The sequence below is a fragment of the Salvelinus alpinus genome, chromosome 6 (assembly GCF_045679555.1).
Source record: "Salvelinus alpinus chromosome 6, SLU_Salpinus.1, whole genome shotgun sequence".
Lineage (NCBI taxonomy): Eukaryota > Metazoa > Chordata > Actinopteri > Salmoniformes > Salmonidae > Salvelinus > Salvelinus alpinus.
The window spans coordinates 44,354,459-44,376,176 of NC_092091.1; the positions used below are offsets into that span (position 1 = coordinate 44,354,459).

At 45.4% G+C, this 21,718-nt stretch overlaps 2 protein-coding genes across 5 annotated transcripts in view; both read left to right on the forward strand.

The window, feature by feature from the left end:
* LOC139577558 (tyrosine-protein kinase receptor Tie-1-like) overlaps positions 1 to 9,048 on the forward strand; it is a 31,598-nt gene extending 22,550 nt beyond the window's left edge. For all 4 annotated transcript variants that reach the window (XM_071404632.1, XM_071404631.1, XM_071404634.1 and 1 more), the window contains 4 exons: positions 1,035 to 1,075; positions 4,768 to 4,864; positions 5,028 to 5,127; positions 7,193 to 9,048. In XM_071404632.1, coding sequence (XP_071260733.1) covers positions 1,035 to 1,075; positions 4,768 to 4,864; positions 5,028 to 5,127; positions 7,193 to 7,264 — 310 coding nt within the window. In that variant the 3' untranslated portion in view covers positions 7,265 to 9,048. The remainder of the gene's footprint in view (positions 1 to 1,034; positions 1,076 to 4,767; positions 4,865 to 5,027; positions 5,128 to 7,192) is intronic.
* A 4,247-nt stretch (positions 9,049 to 13,295) lies between these two features.
* LOC139578739 (thrombopoietin receptor-like) lies at positions 13,296 to 18,102 on the forward strand. The gene is made up of 12 exons (XM_071406717.1): positions 13,296 to 13,516; positions 14,153 to 14,273; positions 14,415 to 14,590; positions 14,740 to 14,891; positions 15,161 to 15,326; positions 15,428 to 15,539; positions 15,658 to 15,818; positions 16,091 to 16,233; positions 16,424 to 16,583; positions 16,673 to 16,751; positions 16,867 to 16,954; positions 17,132 to 18,102. The coding sequence occupies exons 1-12, from the start codon at positions 13,393 to 13,395 to the stop codon at positions 17,642 to 17,644; spliced, it is 1,995 nt and encodes a 664-aa protein (XP_071262818.1). The 5' UTR covers positions 13,296 to 13,392; the 3' UTR covers positions 17,645 to 18,102.
* Positions 18,103 to 21,718: the final 3,616 nt, after the last annotated feature.

Consider the following 21,718-nt stretch of genomic DNA (forward strand, 5'->3'; position numbering starts at 1 on the left):
CTTGATTTGGCCCAAACATAGATGTCTGTCAATGACGTATTTTCAACTTTCATTCAGAATCAAAAAGGAACCTGATTTCAATGTCCGGAAAATACACATTTTCAACATCTGGAAAATACGTATTTTCTACTTTCATTCAGAACTTAAAATGAACCTAACTTCATTGTCTGGAAAATACGTATTTTAGACGTCTTTGACTTAATTTTGCTTACTGGGACTATTTTAGTTTTGCAGGGGCACATTTGTTGGTCTTGCCTAGGGTGGCACAATGGCAAGGACCGGCCCTGCCAAGAGGAACATAGAGCCAGTGGACGGCCACACTACCACATAGAGCCTGTCAAACAGACTATTTATACCTGGTTCAGAATTGACTGGAAGGCCCTAGGACAGCTACAGGAAGTGGAAAGAACGAGGCTGGTTAGGTTAGCAAAGAAGAGAGACGTTTCTGTAGTAAACAAGTTGTTAACAAGCTAGCTACAGCACTAAGTGTGTGTGTATGTGTGTGTGTAGAGCCTTGTTTTGACTAGAGCAAAGGCACTCATTTTGTGACACACGACAGAATATAAACAAAGATAACCAGACCACTACGCTGTGTTTATGTTCTAGAGAAAGGTAGAGCGAGAGAGAGAGAGCAAGCGATAGAGGGAGAGCAGGAGAGATTGTTTACCTCAAGCTGAGTCAATGGGTTCATCATTGTATTTGTACAGAATGACTGACAGTTAACTGATTAACTTGCAGTGAGTTGGCTACATTATCTTGTTAGTTGACAATCACAGAGTCAGATGGTGGCTCTGTACAGATAGTGAAGAGTACTTGTTGTTTCTCTCTCTGCTTTTTACAGTTGTGAGGCTGCTATAAAGTCATCTGATTCTCCTGTAATAAGACACGAGGATGTGTTTACATGTCGTGCTATTACAAAATTATTCGGTATCAGTCAATTGCATTATCAAGCTAATGTAAAAAGATGTAATTAACATATATAAATAATTAAATGTTTCCTCTTTCTCTTTCCTCTCCCTCTTTCTTTTTCTCAGGTGGTCTTTCGGTGTACTTCTATGGGAGATAGTGAGTTTAGGTAAGTTGACGTATAGTGATGCTGTGCGAATGTTATACATATTATTGAATGAGGAACAGTAATAGCCCATATTCCTAGCAATGTGTAACGGCAGTCCTCCTCCTCTTCATCTGAAGAGGAGGAGCAGGGATTGAACCAAGGTGCAGCGCGTTGAAATGACATGAATGATTTATTAAATAAACAAAACGAACAAACACGAAAACGAACTATACTTGAAAATGATACAAAATAACAAAACGAAAGTAGACAGACCTGAACAACGAACTTACATACAACGTGAAGAACGAAATGAACAGGAACAGACTACATGAAATGAACAAACCGTAAACAGTCCCGTATGGTGCAAACATCGACACAGACACAGGAGACAACCACCCACAAACAAACCTTGTGAACAGCCTACCTAAATATGACTCTCAATTAGAGGAACGCCAAACACCTGCCTCCAATTGAGAGCCATACCAGGCAACCCTAAACCAACATAGAAACAGACAACATAGAATGCCCACCCAAACTCACGTCCTGACCAACTAACACACAAAACTAAACAGAAAACAGGTCAGGAACGTGACATAACCCCCCCCTCAAGATGCGTACTCCGAACGCATCACCAAAAAGTCCAGGGGAGGGTCTGGGTGGGCATCTGACCACGGTGGTGGCTTAGGCTCCGGGCGTGGTTCCCACCCCACCATAATCAATCCCCGCTTCCGTATCCTCCCCACAATGACCACCCTCCAAATAACCCCACCTAAATTTAGGGGCAACACCAGAATCAAGGACAGCTCTGGGACAAGGTAGCTCAGGACATAGGGATAGCTCAGGACAGAGGGATAGCTTAGGAGAGAGAGGTAGCTCAGGATAAAGAGGTAGCTCAGGATAGAGGGGCAACTCCGGACAGAGAGACAGCTCTGGACTGAGGGGCAGTTCTGAATTACTAGCCGCTTCTGGCTGAGGGACAGCTCATGGCTGACTGACGGCTCTGGACGCTCATGGCAGGCTGACGGCTCTGGACGCTCATGGCAGGCTGACGGCTCTGGACGCTCATGGCAGGCTGACGGCTCTGGACGCTCATGGCAGGCTGACGGCTCTGGACGCTCATGGCTGGCTGACGGCTCTGGACGCTCATGGCTCTCTGACGGCTCTGGCTGCTCATGGCTCTCTGACGGCTCTGGCTGCTCATGGCTCTCTGACGGCTCTGGCTGCTCATGGCTCTCTGACGGCTCTGGACGCTCATGGCAGGCTGACGGCTCTGGACGCTCATGGCAGGCTGACGGCTCTGGACGCTCATGGCTCTCTGACGGCTCTGGCTGCTCATGGCTCGCTGACGGCTCTGGCTGCTCATGGCTCGCTGGCGGCTCTGGCAGATCCTGTCTGGCTGGCGGCTCTGGCAGATCCTGTCTGGCTGGCGGCTCTGGCAGATCCTGTCTGGCTGGCGGCTCTGGCAGATCCTGTCTGGTTGGCGGCTCTGGCAGATCCTGTCTGGTTGGCGGCTCTGGCAGACCCTGTCTGACGGACGGCTCTAGCGGCTCCTGTCTGGCGGGCGGCTCTAGCGGCTCCTGTCTGGCGGACGGCTCTGTAGGCTCATGGCAGACGGGCGGCTTTGCAGGCTCATGGCAGACGGGCGGCTTTGCAGGCTCATTGCAGACGGGCGGCTCAGACGGCGCTGGGGAGACGGATGGCTCAGATGGCGCTGGGGAGACGGATGGCTCAGATGGCGCTGGGGAGACGGATGGCTCAGATGGCGCTGAGGAGACGGATGGCTCAGATGGCGCTGGGTAGACGGATGGCTCTGGCCGGATAAGGCGCACTGTAGACCTGGTGCGTGGTGCCGGAACTGGAGGCACCGGGCTAAGGACACGCACCTTCATACTAGTGCGGGAAGCAGGGACAGGGCACACTGTACTCTCAAAGCCCACTCTATACCTGGTGCGTGGTACCGGCACTGGAGGCACCGGGCTGAGGGCACGCACCTCAGGACTAGTACGGGGAGAAGTGACAGTGTGTACAGGACTTAGGAGACGCACAGGTGGCTTAGTGCGTGGGGCCGGAACTGGAGGCACCGAACTGGATACACGCACTACAGGGAGAGTGCGTAGAGGAGGAACAGGGCTCTGGAAATGCCCTGGTAGCCTAGTGCGTAGTGTAGGCACTGTAGGTACTAGGCTGGGGCGGGGAGGTGGCACCGGAAATACCGGACCGTGCAGGCGTACTGGCTCTCTTGAGCATTGAGCCTGCCCAACCTTACCTGGTTGAATGCTCCCGGTCGCCTGCCCAGTGCGGGGAGGTGGAATAACCCGCACCGGGCTATGTAGGCGAACCGGGGAAACCATGCATAAGGCAGGTGCCATGTATGCCGGCCCGAGGAGACGCACTGGAGACCAGACGCGTTGAGCCGGCCTCATGACACCTGGCTCAATGCCCAATCTAGCCCTACCAGTGCGGGGAGGTGGAATAACCCGCACCGGGCTATGCACACGTACAGGAGACACCGTGCGCTCTACTGCGTAACACGGTGTCTGCCCGTACTCCCGCTCTCCACGGTTAGCCTGGGAAGTGGGCGCAGGTCTCCTACCTGCCCTAGGCCCACTACCCCTTAGCCCCCCCCCAAGAAATTTTTGGGAGTTACTCACGGGCTTTTCGGGCTTCCGTGCAAGACGCGTCCCCTCATAACGCCGGTTCCTCTCTCTATTTTCCTCCGCTCTCCGAGCTGCCTCCAGCCGTTCCCATGGACGGTGATTTACTTTAGCCCATGGTCCTTCTCCGTTAAATATTTGCTCCCAACTCCACAAGTCCTGTATACTTGCCCGTTGCTCCAAATTACGCTGCTTGGCTCTGGATTGGTGGGTGGTTCTGTAACGGCAGTCCTCCTCCTCTTCATCTGAAGAGGAGGAGCAGGGATTGAACCAAGGTGCAGCGCGTTGAAATGACATGAATGATTTATTAAATAAACAAAACGAACAAACACGAAAACGAACTATACTTGAAAATGATACAAAATAACAAAACGAAAGTAGACAGACCTGAACAACGAACTTACATACAACGTGAAGAACGAAATGAACAGGAACAGACTACATGAAATGAACAAACCGTAAACAGTCCCGTATGGTGCAAACATCGACACAGACACAGGAGACAACCACCCACAAACAAACCTTGTGAACAGCCTACCTAAATATGACTCTCAATTAGAGGAACGCCAAACACCTGCCTCCAATTGAGAGCCATACCAGGCAACCCTAAACCAACATAGAAACAGACAACATAGAATGCCCACCCAAACTCACGTCCTGACCAACTAACACACAAAACTAAACAGAAAACAGGTCAGGAACGTGACACAATGTGGGTTGTCACAGTGAGAAAATATATAACCAGTTCCCCCACAGCTTTCACACCAGAGAGAGAGAGAGAGAGGGGGAAGGTTCCCCAGCTGAGAGTTAACAGAGTAGGCAGTCAGCAGAACATCCCCCCTCACTCTGGGAAATATACTGTATCACATGAAAGGAAATAGTTACTTTGCATGCCCGCCTGATGATGATGATGATGATGATGATGATGATGATGATGATGACAATCATGACCATGACAAAGAATTACGAAGACAAAGATGAGTCAATCAACTCCTTTCTCTGTGTCATTGTATCAATGTAAAAGTGACCCGCTCCCCCTCTCCTCTCTTTGTGTATCAGGTGGTACTCCCTACTGTGGGATGACCTGTGCTGAGCTCTATGAGAAACTCCCTCAGAGCTACAGGATGGAGCAGCCCAGGAACTGTGACGACGAAGTGTAAGTGATGACCTGTGCTTGGACCTGTGTGTTTGTGTGTGCATACATGCGTCTCTGTGTGTGTGTGTGTATGTGTGTGAGAGAGAGGGAGGGAGGGGGTGTGTATATGTGTATACTGTATGCGTGCACCGTTATAGCTGGTTCATTGGTTATTTTTTCCCAGGTATGAGTTAATGAGGCAGTGCTGGAGAGACCGGCCGCATGAGAGACCTCCTTTCTCTCAGATCTCTGTACAGCTCAACAGGATGCAGGAGGCCAGGAAGGTAAGGAGACATTCACCTACAGTTTCACTTAGGACTCATCTTTTCACTAAGCTAGCAATTCCCTGATCTATCCCATAGGGCACAGAGGTAACCTGGTTCCAGACCTGTTTGTGTTGTCATTCAGGAGTTGGCTGAGAGGGTCCTAGTTAGATAGAATTCCTCTTCAAATTGCATTCCTCACCCTAGTTCTCTAAATCATTCTAGAGTCGTGGCCAAAAGTTTTGAGAATGACACAAATATTAATTTTCACAAAGTCTGCTGCCTCAGTTTGTTTGATGGCAATTTGCATATACTCCAGAATGTTATGAAGAGTGATCAGATGAATTGCAATTAATTGCAAAGTCCCTCTTTGCCATGCAAATTAACTGAATCCCCCCAAAAACATTTCCACTGCATTTCAGCCCTGCCACAAAAGGACCATCTGACATCATGTCAGTGATTCTCTCGCTTACACAGATGTGAGTGTTGACGAGGACAAGGCTGGAGATCACTCTGTTATGCTGATTGAGTTCGAATAACAGACTGGAAGCTTCAAAAGGAGGGTGGTGCTTGGAATCATTGTTCTTCCTCTGTCAACCATGGTTACCTGCAAGGAAACACGTGCCGTCATCATTGCTTTGCCCCAAAAGGGCTTCACAGGCAAGGATATTGCTGCCAGTAAGATTGCACCTAAATCAACAATTTATCGGATCATCAAGAACTTCAAGGAGAGCGGTTAAATTGTTGTGAAGAAGGCTTCAGGGCGCCCAAGAAAGTCCAGCAAGCGCCAGGACCGTCTCCTAAAGTTGATTGAGCTGCGTGATCGGGGCACCACCAGTACAGAGCTTGCTCAGGAATGGCAGCAGGCAGGTGTGAGTGCATCTTCATGCACAGTGAGGCGAAGACTTTTGGAGGATGGCCTGGTGTCAAGAAGGGCAGCAAAGAAGCCACTTCTCTACAGGAAAAACATTAGGGACAGACTGATATTCTGCAAAAGGTACAGGGATTGGACTGCTGAGGACTGGGGTAAAGTCATTTTCTCTGATGAATCCCCTTTCCGAGTGTTTGGGGTATCCGGAAAAAAGGTTGTCCGGAGCAGACAAGGTGAGCGCTACCATCAATCCTGTGTCATGCCAACAGTAAAGCATCCTGAGACCATTCATGTGTGGGGTTGCTTCTCAGCCAAGGGAGTGGGCTCACTCACAATTTTGCCTAAGAACACAGCCATGAATAAAGAATGGTACCAACACATCCTCCGAGAACAACTTCCCCCAACCACCCAGGAACAGTTTGGTGATGAACAATGCCTTTTCCAGCATGATGGAGATCCTTGCCATAAGGCAAAAGTGGCTCGGGGAACAAAACATCGATATTTTGGGTCCATGGCCAGGAACCTCCCCAGACCTTAATCCCATTGAGAACTTGTGGTCAATCCTCAAGAGGCGGGTGGACAAACAAAAACTCACAAATTCTGACAACTCCAAGCATTGATTATGCAAGAATGGGCTGCCATCAGTCAGGATGTGGCTCAGAAGTTAATTGACAGCATGCCAGGGCGGATTGCAGAGGTCTTGAAAAAGAAGGGTCAACACTGCAAATATTGACTCTTTGCATCAAATTAATGTAATTGTCAATAAAAGCCTTTGACAATTATGAAATGCTTGTAATTATACTTCAGTATTACATTGTAATATCTGACAAAAATAACTAAAGACACTGAAGCAGCAGACTTTGTGAAAATGTATATTTGTGTCATTCTCCAATCTTTTGGCCACGACTGTACACAATTAGAAAAAAAGATGTTATCTAAAACCTTAAAGGGTTATTTGGCTGTTCCCACTAGAGAACCCTTTGAAGAACTAGTTTTGGTTCGAGGTAAAAACCCTTTTGGTTCGAGGTAGAACCCTTTTCGGTTCCATGTACTGCAGAGCCCTTTCCACAGAGGGTTCTACCTGAAACCAAAAAAGGTTCTACCTGGAACCAAAAATGGTTATCCTTTGGGGACAACTGAAGAACCCTTTTGGAACACTTTCTTCTACGAGTGTACTATCTAACTACCATCATTTCTCTTAACCTCCCTCCCCAGGCCTACGTGAACATGGCGCTCTTCGAGAACTTCACCTACGCCGGGATAGACGCCACGGCCGAGGAGGCCTGACTACCAGCCCCCACAGCCCCCAGCAGGTCACGTAGCCCACGGGAGAGGCCCCGAGGCTCAGCCCTGCGTTACTGCCGCCCCCCTGCTGCAGCCCAACGTGGGGACCGATGGAGTAGCAGACAGTCCACCTGGACCACAAGGGTATAGAGGGAAGACTGTGAAAGGACACTGTGGAGGTCTTATGGGGGCTGGGAAGGGAGATGTGGAACTGGACACTGCAGTCCTTTCTGAAGGAAAGTACAGAAGAATAAGGGGCTGCATGACGTGCTTAACAACCCTGCCAGGTAGGTTGGCGGGTGGGGCTGAGGGTTGCCTTTGGGCGTGTTTGGGAGATGTGACACTAGACTTGGGACACGTTGCGGTCCTTGTTTGAAGGACAGGATGGACAAGGAAGATGCTCCATGACATGATACTACACTGCCGGAGTCACATGCTATTACACTGCCAGAGTCTGATGGGTGCTCGATGAACTTTCAGCCCTTCATCCAAACGGAGAGAGGACTTTTTTTGCGGACATATGCTCACACGTGTAGTTAGCTGTCCATTCTGAGATGGATTGAGATGGATCCGACTGGGGGGGAAAAACTATGTAGCACGTGTCTATTCACTTATTTCTTGTTTTGTTGTAGGGGAGAGTGGGGTAAGTTGAGCAATTTTTTACATTCATCATCACTCCGTTAAGGGAAATATAGTATCTTTCCATCAACGATATTTACATATATTTCAGGATGTTGTGTATCCCTGGAAATAATAAATATGCATGTAAACATTAGTTTTGAAAACATAGCGTGACCAAAAAAAGTGATCTCTTGGTGCCACTTACCTCTGTACTGAATTAACTATTACCACTACGTTTAAAAAATATAATCGTAAGCATATTTTAACACAGGCTTAACACCTAACAAACACTTTTGACACTTTTAACATAGGCCCTGTCGCTACCTCATATCCCAGTGATAATGCCATGCATTATGCCTGGAAAGAAAACACTTGAATTTGCTCAACTTGCCATTGGCTCAACTTAACCCAAGGCAAACATTTTGACTATATTAGCCCACACAGCTACAAGGATGCACTTTCATGCTAGGTTTAGGCCCTCATATTGAAGCTCCCGTAGGGCGGTGCACAATTGGCCCAGTGTCGTCGGGGTTAGGGTTTCGTCGGGGTAGGCCGTCATTGTAAATAAGAATTTGTTCTTAACTGGCTTACCTAGTTTAAATAAAGGTTAAATAAAAAAAATAAAAAAATCTAGAAACCCCAACTGATGCTTAGAACAATCTTAAAATGATCTACTTTGGTTTAGATAAAAGCATCATGAAATCTCTAACACAATAAATGTATTTGACTTGGTGAAAAACTGTTTTTTGGACCTAGCTTGTTTATCATTTTTTCCCCCATGTGGTTTCTTCCTTCACAGACTCCATGAAATGATGACCTCTTCCTAAATATTAGGTCAAATTATGAATGTTGTGTATTGTTTCCTAGAAACAAGGGTGGCTCAGCTTACCCCTTTGGCTCAACTTACCCCACTCTCCCCTATATCGTTTGCATTACATAAGAATGTACCTACTGTACTGTATTTGTTCCTTAACGTGTCCTTATAGAATATATCATCCTCTCGTAAAAGTGTAGTATCAATCTTATATACAGACCATTTGTTTACCTTTGTGACATACTGTATGCTACCTGTATCCCTTTGGATGGTGTATCTACTGTATCTACTACTCTGTGAGAAAAAGTTTTGTTTTTAGTTTTCTTAAATAAAACCTCTCAGTGGTGACTGACTGGACTGAGGCACATAAATAACTTGAGCTTTGAATCGAAAGTAGTACATTTTACTCTTTCATTTATCCCCCCTGTTGGATCTAACCTAGCATCGCCGGGAACCCGGTTTTGTGACAACGACGTGATTTTTGGAGGTATGGCAATGCGAGACTAGATCTAACCCATCAACAACGCCCCTATTGCCACTGTTTCTCAGAGTCCTAGAGTAAGGTAGAATAAAGTGTTGTTTTTACTCATGGTGGAGAGTGGGGGCACACTATTGGCTTACTATTGTCCCTCTGAATGTCAGCGTCTTTGGTGTCAGGCCTAAACCGCAGCCCAGGCTCTGACCGGGGAGGCCTGAGGTTGACAGGGCCCTGGCCTCTTCCCTGGTGCACAGAGCTGATCTTTTAGGACAAACACCCACACCCACACCCACACCCACACACACACACACACACACACACACACACACAGGGCCTGGCCTCTTCCCTGCTGCAGGGAGCTGATCTGTCATTGGATTTCCTCCTGCTGACAGGCAAAGCACTGAGGACTGACTCGCAGGGCCCCGCTGAGTTGAGCTTCCTGACAGCAGAACACATACACACATACCGTAGACGGTCACACACACACACAGGCACACACAGACGAATATATACACACACACATGTTTGTTTTAACAAACAATTGATTCCCATTCAAACCTCACCTTAACCCTGAACCTAACTCCTAACCCTTAACCCTAACAGTGAATGTGCTTAAAGATGGCGACTCCCATGTACTTACCACAAATGCCTAGTTTGCTAAGTTCGCCATATTCTACATTGCTCTCCATTAGCACAGTATACATTATCTAAATTATAGCTCCAAGATGGAGTCAGTAAAAAAAAATATGAAAAAGTAGATTGTGCTGATTTACTGGCACATTGAACCAGAGCATTGTAGTTGAACTCTGTGGGTAGTGCTAAAACGATGACATCATATCTGAATTCCTCCATCTTTCTGTATCTTTGCCATTCTAACCCTAACTGTAACCCTAAAATAGCCTTTTTCCTTGTAGGGACCTTCAAAATGTCACCACAAATTTGCCTTGTTTTACTGTCCTTAGGACTTCCGTCCCCACAAGGATAGTCAAACCAAAAACACTATAACATAAACTGGACCTAAGAGACAGTGCACACAGGAGAAACGCACAGCTGTATCCTGCTATCTACACAGATGCCCCTTTCAAACTATTTAAGATTTCAGCCCTTATACCAGGAAATAGGAACTGAATAAGGATGCAACTTCTATAGAAGCACCTCTGTCTATCATCGCTGTCTGCGGTCCTCTTTGAGGCAATGCTCCAGCAGACCTAGCTGTCTCGGGATCAACTGACCAATAGACTAGTTGGAAGAGATAGTTGCTGAATTGTGGTCACAATGTGTTGACACAGTGCCTTCAGAATGTATTCACACCCCTTTACTTTTCCCACATTTTGTTATCTTACAGCCTGAATTTGAAATGGATTACATAGGGATTTTGTGTCACTGGCCTACACACAATACCCCATAATGTCAAAGTGGAATTATGTTTTTAGAAATGTTTACAAATGAATAAAAAATGAAAAGTTTAAATGTCTTGACTCAGTAAGTATTCAACCTGTCTGTTAAGGCAAGCCTAAATAAGTTCAGGGGTAAAAATGTGCTTAAGAAGTCACATAATATGTTGCATGGACTCACTTTGTGTGCAATAATAGTGTTTAACATGATTTTGGAATGACTTCCTCATCTCTGTACCGCACACATACAATTATCTGTAAGGTCCCTCAGTTAAGCAGTGAATTTCAAACACAAGTTGTGTTCGAATACCCATGCTAACATACTGTATACTACATACAGAATGAGAATATACTACATACTATATACTATTAGTTCATTTTAGTATACTGTAAACGAACGGTATCCTTTCAGTTGAGCGTACTAGCGCTACGTCTGTCTTCCAGAAGTTGATGCTGTTGCAATGCAACCTCTTGCTAGCATGACAAATTACTAGCTAGACATTTTACAACTTTGGGTATGTTTCGTAAATTCAATCTGGAGTGCCAGAGTGCGCTCTGGGCGTTTGTAAATTCAGAGCGTTTCGCTCTCGGAGTATTCCGAGCTCACACTGGCCGCTCTGGCCGAGTTGTAGGACCTCACAAAGGCGGTCAAGCACCCAAGCTAACTGGCTAATGTTGGCTAGCGAGAGAACACCTCAGACTGACCATTTTACTCGCCCTAGCATAGCTGGTTAGGCTGTTTTCATGTTATCAAGAGCATTGGGGACTGTAACTGAGCTGTTGGCAACCATTTAATTATGCTTTTTTACTGACACCGGCCATATTCAACAGGTGTTGAGCGTGCATAAATTCAGCAGTTATTCTGCGCTCTGGCGCACTCAGACAAAAGTGCTCTGAAACCGGACTAGATAGCCAAAGTGAATTCGATATATTAGTAGCCAACAAATTGTCAGCCAGCATGACATGTAACGTAACTTATTTGAAAAGTCATTACTTTATTACATTGCTCAACATTTTCTTAACATTTGTCATAATTAGTTAGCAATGAATTTGTATCCACTCTCGTCGGACTTCGGCTGTATATTTTCCACCATTTTCTTCAAATCTGAAAATGTTATGAAGCCACGCCCATATTCGTAACAATTGCTTTATGGGCCTAACTGTCCACTGCTTGTATACTTTGTATTTAGGCGAATGTAGTACGACATCCGGGAACTTTTGGCATACTAACTATATCCATACTAGGACCAACAAGCATACTACATACTCAATTTACTTCACAAATAGTAGGCTTAGTGCGGTTAGTATGAGTATTCGAACACAGGAACAGATTCAACCACAAAGACCAGGGAGGTTTTCCAAATCCTTGCAAAGAAGGGCAGCTATTGGTAGATAAACAAAAAAACAAAAAAAGACATTGAATATCCCTTTGAGCATGGTGAAATTATTAATTACACATTGGATGGTGTATCAGTACACCCAGTCACTACAAAGATACATACCTCCTTCCTAACTCAGTTCCTGCTCAGGGATTTCACCATGAAGCCAATGGTGACATTAAAATAGTCACAGAGTTTAATGGCTGTGATAGGAGAAAACTGAGGATGGCTCAACAACACTGTAGATACTCCACAATACTAACCTAAATGACCGAGTGAAAAGAAGGAAGCCTGTACAGAATAAAAATAGTTTAAAAAAACATGCATCCTGTTTGCAACAAGGCAGTAAAGTAATAATGAAAAAAATGTGGCAAACCAATTCACTTTTTGGCCTGAATACAAAGTTTTTGTTTGGGGAAAATCCAATACAACACATTACTAAGTAACACTTTCCATGTTTTCAAGCGTATTGGTGGCTGCATCATGTTATCGGTACGCTTGTAATCATTAAGGACTGGGGAGTTTTTCAGGATAAAAAAGAAATGGAATGGAGCTAAGCACAGGCAAAATCCAAGAGGTAAACCTTTTCACCAGACACCGGAGTTGCTTACAAGTAGTCAGTGAATGTTCCTGAGTGGCCAAGTTAACATTTGATTTAAATCTACTTAAAGATCTATCGCAAGACCTGAAAATGGTTGTCTAGCAATGATCAACAACTAATTTGACAGAGCTTGAAACATTTTGAAAATAATAATGTGTGGAAAGCTCTTAGACACTTACAGAGAAAGACTTACAGCTGTAATCGGTGCCAAAGGTGCTTCTACAAAGTATTGACTCAGGGGTGTGAATACTTATGTGAATTAGATATTTCTGTATTTCATTTTCAATACATTTGCACACACTTCTAAAAACATATTTTCACTTCGTCATTATGGTGTATTGTGTGTAGATGGGTGAGAGAAAAAAATTATTTGACCCATTTTGAATTCATGCTGTAACACAACAAAATGTGAATAAGTCAAGGAGTATGAATACTTTCTGAAGGCTGTATGTGTCATATAACTGACTTTTTCTGCAGACTCTGAATAAAGGATGACATGTTCAAAGATTTCCATTTGATCTTAGATTTTTGGTGAGAGAGTTTAGAGTAGCCATAATGGCTTATAGTGTAAGAGAGGTATGTATTGAGTGTGTGAAAATATCAACTAAGTTTACAATGTGTGTCAGAGGCCAACCTCTCTTTCACCCCCATCTGGACGCCTGGCTGGCTCAATCCACACAACACACACTTCCTGTAGCATGAGGACCTGTCAGATAGGGCCTCCCCTCATTACTAACCCCCAGACCACAATGCTATGTTGACACACAACACACTGACACTCTCAGACATAGAGGTTAATGGATAGTGATGGGGTAGGTTAGACATACCTGTGGATGTATATGTCATGGATCTCAATCTCACCCGGAGGATACTCTGCGTCTGGCTCTGGACCATAGCATGCTCGGTGAATGTTCTGGGGCAGGGGACCAGGGCTGGGGCTGGGGCTGTCCCTCATCTGTCAAAGAAAGGTATGACATTGGAGCACCTGTTTAATCTTAAACAACAAATCAATAACAATAGTAAACTGTCAACCAGTATGTACAATATCTGAAATAGTGTCACTGTCAGAGCTACACAAATCAAGGCAATAATGTTGATCCTCTCACAGCTGTCCCTTGTTCTCTGCTGAGGATTTATGCCAATTTTTCTGTTAAGCACTGACATGACATGTTCACAAACAAGTGCATCAGTAGACTAAAGGAAAATACCACTCCAAAACGATATTTTGGTATTTGTTTCATTAGTCCACTGTTGATAAAGTACCAAAACGTTTTGCATGTCAGCAATCAAGTTTCAAAATATAGAACTTTCAAAATACAGAAAGTGTCACAGTATACCACAGAAAACGCATCATACTGTGACACTTTCTGTATTTTGAAAGTTCTATATCTTGAAAACTTGATTGCTGTCATGCAAAACGTTTTCAACAGTGGACTAATGAAACAAATGCCAAAATGATCGTTTTTGAGTACTATTTTCCTTTAACGACCTGGGATTCTATGTTAAAGTGTTATACTAAGTGTTATACATTATATGCATAATTTTTATGACACAGTATATTTCATGAAACTCATCCTATCGGTATGTACTACATTCCATAACAGATGTTCTACTGTTGGCGGATGATGCAGATCCAAAGTGTTTTACCAGGACACAGTATGACTTCACCTGTTTCTGGGAGATGCCAGACAACAAGTCTTATGACTTCTTCTATAGTAACGATGAGTATGTTCAGTGTATTCTGGTCATTTACAAAACAACAATATTTTCAGCAAGAAATGAAATACACTAACAGTTGAAGTGGACCTGACATACACTCCATTCTGCCAGTCACCGATGCCAGTCATATTCTCTCTGTCTGTTCAGTCGGGAGGAGAAGAGGTGTAATCTTATTCTCCAGAGGACAGAGGAGGGGCAAATCCTCCATGTCTGCTCCTTCCCTCCCTCTGATGTCTTCCTGTTCACCTTCACACACATCAGAGTGATGGAGAGCAGCTCCAACTACACACTATACGCACGCACTGTCAGCATCGAGGACCAGGGTGAGAGAGAGAGAGAGAGAGAGAGAGAGAGAGAGAGAGATAATGCAAATTTTAGTCATTTGAAATCTAAAGTTCATACTTTCCAGTAATGGCATATCCTCTCTGCTTCATTCTTTCTTCTCTCTTATTTCTCCTCCGCCTCTCCTCAGTTCTCCTGGACCCCCCTGTGAATGTATCCCTTCACCCGACAGGGCATATTGGGCAGTTCCAGGTGGCGTGGCACACACCCAGAGAGTGGGAGAACAACATGCAGTATGGGATACGTTACTCTTCCCAGAGCCTGAGGGAGAGAACGGAACTGGTAGGCCTACTGAAACTCGAAAACATCACCAATTGAACCTGTGAAACACGAAATCAACACCAATTCAACTAGTCAGATTAGCTGCCAGGGGAAAAAGACAGATGAACGGTTGGTAAAAAAATCGATCATGACTGGGACATTCACTATTAGTTTGTCTACTCAACTTGATGGTTGGCTACAGGGCATCCATTTGTGTCAGAAAGTCCTCATCACCCAAACCCCATGCTGGTGTAGAACTCCTATGATTTCTGTACCCTCCCTGTCCCCAGATAAAGCCAGTGAGGTCCCAAATCCACAGCCTGGTCTCTCTGGCGCCAGGGGAGGTGGTCAGCGTCCAGCTGAGGGTCAAACCCAACGGCTACAGCGAGAAAGAGACCAGCGGTCATTGGAGCGACTGGTCGGTCACCAAAACTGCCATGGTTCCCCAGAGTGCAGGTCTGTGGTAGTATTGCTGTAAATGTGGTATAGAGAAACTAAATATGGTCACTTTACATTACTGAGTTAGGTGATGGAGTTTTACTATAATTTTCCCCCAGCTGATATCTCATTGTTGTGCCACACTTCTGACCTGCAAAACATCACCTGCCAATGGAATGGGCAGGCCTACAGAGATGATACTTACACCATATACTACAAGCTGGGACCCAGGTATTAACAAATTCATTTCTCCAATGAGGTTCCTGCAAAACCCTCCTCAAAGTCATTTAAATGTAGTTTTACAGCCAAAACATGATCATTGGCTATTTAACCTCTCTTGTCTCTGCAGTGAACGTGAGGACTGGAGAGAGTGTACGCAGAATGAGAACATCTCCTACCGTTGCAGTTTCCATGGAGCAGAGTCCAGTGAGATACGGGTCAAACTCAGCGCTGGTCCTGCTACTCCCAGGCGGACCTTCTACACTGAGCCTTTCAGACTCAACAACAGCAGTGAGTCACACTGATAAAATACCAACTGGCAGCTGTGAAATCCTCCCTTCATTTAAAAAGGAGGCCACCGTCTACCGGTATACTACGTTTCCATTGAGTAAAAAATGGAAAGTGGTCGAGTCTAGCATGCCTCTTACTGTATTGCTGACAATGAAGTAAGATATTGATAGTCATCTGTAACAGACAGTACACTCTGTATTGCTGGACATGCACTAATCATCTCTGCAAAACTCCTGTTATGTCTCTCTCTCCTCTCCCTATGTTGCGGTCAGTTCAAACAGCCCCTCCTGGGAGGCTGAGGGGACAATGGGAGAAGGGCAGGCTGTGTCTGAAATGGGACACCCCCCTATTGGCCCTGTCTGTCCACCTGATGTACCAGCATCGCTACCAGCCTCGAGAGGAGACTGTCTGGAAGGTACAGTATTAGCTAAATGATCTTCTTCTGTTTACTTCATTCTGTTGTGTGGTAGAACCCTGCCTCTGTCCTTATCGCATGTAAACAGAGAACTACATGTTTTGTCACGAGTTTGTATTTTGCAGTACAGTACACATACCAATCACCCACCAATAACTGGGTGCAATTGTGTGTTGTCCTCTCTCTCCAGCTGGTGATCCTGCAGGGCCCAGAGACCAGTACCTGTCTGGACATTCAGACTGGAGTTCAGTACTACATCCAGGTCAGAGCCAGACCCAACGGGTCAGTATACGCTGGCTACTGGAGCGACTGGTCACCCCGACTCACTGTGGACACGCCCTCCGACATAGGTACAGTAAAACAATCACTTATTATGTTTAACTTCTGGAGATATCCTCCTTCTCAAACTCTTCTAGAATTCTTTAATGTAACTCAACAGGTGCCCTCATCTCCTGCATCCCTCTCATGGTGCTCGTTGTATCAGTCGTCTTTATCTCCATGTTCTCCAGGTATCTCAGGTAAAATGCATTTTTTTAAATGTTGTTTCATAATAAAATCTGTTTTACCATGAATGTATTCTTACCACCTTATTCATGGACACTTGTACTGAAAAATGTTATCTTCTTCCACCAGTAAGCTCAAACAGTATCTGTGGCCACCAGTCCCAAACCTTGACAAAGTACTCCACGGCTTCCTGACAGATATCAACGGACAGACTTGGGTAAAAACGTAATTGATTACAGTACACCGTGGATTAACGGACCTAGGTCAATTGAAAGGATCAAGTTTTAACAATGAAATTTGTTCAATATGCAACACATTTAGTTTATCATTGTGTGCACGCATTGGAAACCATTGGATCTGAGTATGTCTGTACGCTCCTGTGTTACCTCCATAGGACCCTCCCTTCAACATCAAGCAGTGTTCAGAGGAGACCGCAGCCTGTGTCGTGGAGATCATGTCTGAGAGGGAGGCTCCAGGCAGAGGGATGCTTCCCAGGGAGTCCCCCTTACTACTCTCCCCAGAACAAGGCACTTCAGGCGGGGAGGAGGAGAGCCTGCCTACCCTGGTCCTGGAGGTCAGTCCGGAGTACGTGACCCTGACCATGGATGACGTCATCCCCCGTCTCGGAGGGAACGAGTACGTGTACGATGGGGAGGTGGGGGCGGAGTCTCCGAGCCTGCGGGTGGGGGGAGAGGGGGCGCTCCAGGTGAGGTGTCACTGCTCCTTTACTAGGTCCTCCAGCTTCCCATCATCCTCCAGTACCACGGACATCCTCAACCACTCCTACCTACTGCTGGCCGAGCACCCCATAGAGAGACTGGACTATCCAGGGCAGCAGGGCGCCCCCCAGGGCAGCAGGGTCTATGTCAACCTGGAGGGCACAAGCTCAGCAAACACAAATGCCTGATTGGCACTCTCGCACAGCACAACACAACAAGGGCACACAAATTCATGAAAAAGACATGGGAAAAATAGATGAAACCAAGTACAAAATACAAGGGGGAGGCTTTAAATATCAAATGTGCTATTCTCAAAACAAGGATGTATTTAGGATATTCAACTTTGCACAATGCTGGATGAAATATCTTAATGTGTCTAGGAAAATGTAAGACACAGCTCAAGTGTGCTTGTGGATATAAAAGGAATGGATGGACAGTTACAAAACATCAACACAATATCCATTACATCACTAATAAAACAGGTCATTGAATATGTCATTCATTTGTAGCATGTACAGTACATTGTAAAAAGGTGTGACTATTATTATAGATTTAGTTTGGGATTTGTGGGATAACATGCCAGGTGTACCCAAATCTGGATGGACTTTGATATTTTCCTTGGACATACTATAAATATATATCTATTTTTCTTGTCTTATGCCTGGCTGTACAGTATATGTCTATCGTTATCTTTTCACCCTACAAACTATGCTTTCTTCATTCGAGCCATGTCTGGAAAGCCATACCTGTGCAAGTAATGTGTTCAAGTAATGTATTCATGAGTACATGAAGAATGGAAAAGTAAACCTACAAGTATTGTCAAATATCTTTATGACATTTGTATATTCAAACAAAAAGAATACAGACAATCATAAAACAAACAAAAGCAACATTAAAAGGTTTGAATAAGGATAAATGAGGAAAGTCAAATGGCTAACTCTGATGAGGAACTCTAGTTCTCCCATTAACACAATGAGTTGAAGCCAGATCTAAATTTCCTTCCAAAAGTTTGCAACAAGGGTAATTTTCAGCAAACACACACAAAGCCAATTAAGTCATGATCTCGTGTGTGCTTGGATTAAAACAGAATTCTATAAAAAAATACGATGCCGTTTCCCTTTCAAATGATTCCAAAAACGAATGGTGCTGACAACAATGACAACGTTGAAAAGCATTCGTAAAATAAATGTTAAAAACAGAGGATCCTTGTCCTAAAAAAAACCCTGCCTCTCAGAAGACAGCATCAAACAAAACTGTGAGCTTCTAAAAGAGCCACCATATCACCTTGTATATATGGTCAGATTCGTGGACACAGCCAGGGGTGTCTGTGGGATTCATGATCCCAGTCCTGAGTGGTACAGTAGTATTGGCTGTGGTCAAGGGCAGGCATGAGACTATGTGGTCCAACGGTGGACATGGAGAGTTTCAGTGTGAGAGAGGGATCTTGGTTCTCACAAAACAGTACATCGATCAATTGACCGGACAGAGATAGTCCTGATAGAGCCAGTTTCCTTTCCCTACCTGGCTCAGGAACTGAGATACTTAAGTTTAATGCTTGACTGCAACTGAAACCTGGTGATACTGCAGCTCTCCCGAACTGAGAAAAAAAAATTGTTACGTTAGGACCAATCTTGTCAGAAAACACAGGGTGGACCCCTGCCTGGACCCCTGGTGGTCTCTCTGTCGGCCTTGCGTGCGTAGAGCACGTCGTCCTGGCTGACGTCGAGTCAGACACGCTGTAGTACGTCTAGATGGCTAGCCTCCAGCAGCAGCAGACAACACGCTCTCAGGTGCTGACACACCTCAGGTGCTGACCCTCGGACACACTGATGGGCTGCAGGCCCTCCACACGACACAACGCCTGGTGCTGCACTAACACCTAGAGGGAGGGTGGAGGACAGTGGCCTTTAGATAAGGGAATCTCGGGAAAAATTCACAATGCAAGTAAAAGAGGGAAAGATGTGTGTTGAGCAAGAGCTGTAGTAAGTCAATGTTGACCTCAGTAGGGTCTACACCTGTTGGAAGGTGGCCGCCTCCAGTCCCAGCCGCCTGAACTCAGCGATGACCGCCCTCAGGAAGAGCTGCTCCTACACCAATGCATACCTAACACACATAGATTTCACATAGATCGACAGCTCTCTGGGCCAAAGGGAACCAATTGACAGCTCTGTGGGCCAATGGGGTTTATCTTACCTGATGGCTTTGATGTAAGAGGAGGAGAACTTCTCATCCAGGGCCGCCATGATGATGCCCACCAATCCTGTGGAGGACGGGAGAGGGACACCGGTCAGAGACAGACACACCACTCACCGATAGGTACTGCCAAATAGAACACTTCACAGTATCACTGGCAGACCTTTCCAATTCATGGTTCCAATCGATGACATTAACTGATCAATTAAGAGGCAGGAAGAAAAAAAAACAGAAGGACTGGAACGCAGTTGTGCACCCCTTGGGATGGATAATAAAATGACAAAAAGGCCTACCTTTCTGGAGATGAGCTGCAGAGCATCCTCCTCAAAGGCCTTGAACTTGTTCAGTCTGGACGTGATGATCTGCTGCAGCTGTACGGCTGGAATGACATCCTGGTCAGGCCCTGGACACACAAACAGAGAGAGAGAGAGAGAGAGAGAGAGAGAGAGAGAGAGAGAGACACACACACACACACACACACACACACACACACACACACACACACACACACACACACACACACACACACACACACACACACACACACACACACACACACACACACACACACACACACACACACACACACACACACACAGTTTTAAACACATTAAGATGCGGTTAAACACACTCAAACACTTTCATCCACACTGCACACACCATTAGAGTTACAAGAATGCAAAATGACATTTCATAAGCAACACAGAAACAGAATATATAAAGTTGAAGACCTGTCAGAAGCTCATTAGTAAGCTCCTTAGTAAGTACAAATGCAATGAAAGTAGAGGTGATTGAGAGCCTGGACACACTAGTAGAACAGCGCCCTCATGTGGTGGTGGACGTGGCGCCTCTTTGGCCAATCAAACAGGTTGTACATGACGTTCTGCTTCCTAAGGAGTGTAACACAGGGTCAGTCATAGAAATGGAATGACTAGAACAAGCATCCCCATTCAAGTCAATGATGTGTAATTATATTGCAATGTGTCCAATAAATATGTAGAGTAGAAATAATGAGACAAGTATAGAATGGGCACAATCCTCTGTCTTGATATCTATCATCGGCATCTCCCACTTGGGGTCAACGACGGTTACAACCAAAATAAAAAGTAATTCTCCTATCCTTACAGAGTCGAGACAGAGTCTCAGCAAATAGCACGGTGGTCTCCTTCTTGGGGGCGGGGTTACTGAAACTCTTTTCCAATAGGGCTGCAGTGTGGTCAGCGGTCGCCTTCTGGTCAGTTTCTGGAGGAGGAGACCCGATCAGGACTTGCACTGATACACTAAATATATAAAAAGTATGTGGACACCCCTTCAAATTAGTTATTTTTTATATAATTTGGCTATTTCAGCCACACCAGTTGCTGACAGGGGTATAAATTCCAGCTCACAGACATGCAATCTCCATAGACGAACATTGGAAGTAGAATGGCATTACTGAAGAGCAGTGACTTTCAACATGGCACTGTCATAGGATGGCACCTTCCCATCAAGTCAGTTCATCAAATTTCTGCCCTACTAGAGCTGCCACGGTCAACTGTAAGTGATGTTATTGTGAAGTGGAAACGTCTAGGAGCAACGCCGGCTCAGCCGCAAAGTGGTAGGCCACACAAGCTCTCAGAACGGGACCGCCGATTGCTGAAGCGTATAAAAATTGTCTGTCCTCGGTTGCAACACTCACTACTGAGTTCCAAACTGCCTCTGGAAGCAACGTCAGCACAGAAACTGTTCGTCAAGAGTTTCATGAAATGGGTTGCCGTGGCCGAGGGACAAATCAGGGTTAGGAGGAAGCCAGGACAACGCTACCTGCCTGAATGCATAGTGCCAACTGTGAAGTTTGGTGGAGGAGGAATAATAGTCTGGGGCTGTTTTTCATGGTTCGGGTTAGGCCCCTTAGTTCCAGTGAAGGGAAATCTTAACGCTACAGCATACAATGACATTCTAGATGATTCTGTGCTTCCACCTTTGTGGCAACAGTTTGGGGACGCCCTTTCCTGTTTTAGCATGATAATGCCCCATGCACAAAGTGAGGTCCATACAGAAATGGTTTGTCGAGATCGGTGTGGAAGAAC

Coding starts and splice junctions, on each gene's coding strand:
- LOC139578739 (XM_071406717.1), top strand. CDS start 13,393: ATGGATCTCAATCTCACCCGGAGGATACTCTGCGTCTGGCTCTGGACC. Junction 15,819..16,090: donor TTTCAGACTCAACAACAGCA/GTGAGTCACACT, acceptor TGTTGCGGTCAG/TTCAAACAGCCCCTCCTGGG. Junction 16,752..16,866: donor ATGTTCTCCAGGTATCTCAG/GTAAAATGCATT, acceptor TTCTTCCACCAG/TAAGCTCAAACAGTATCTGT.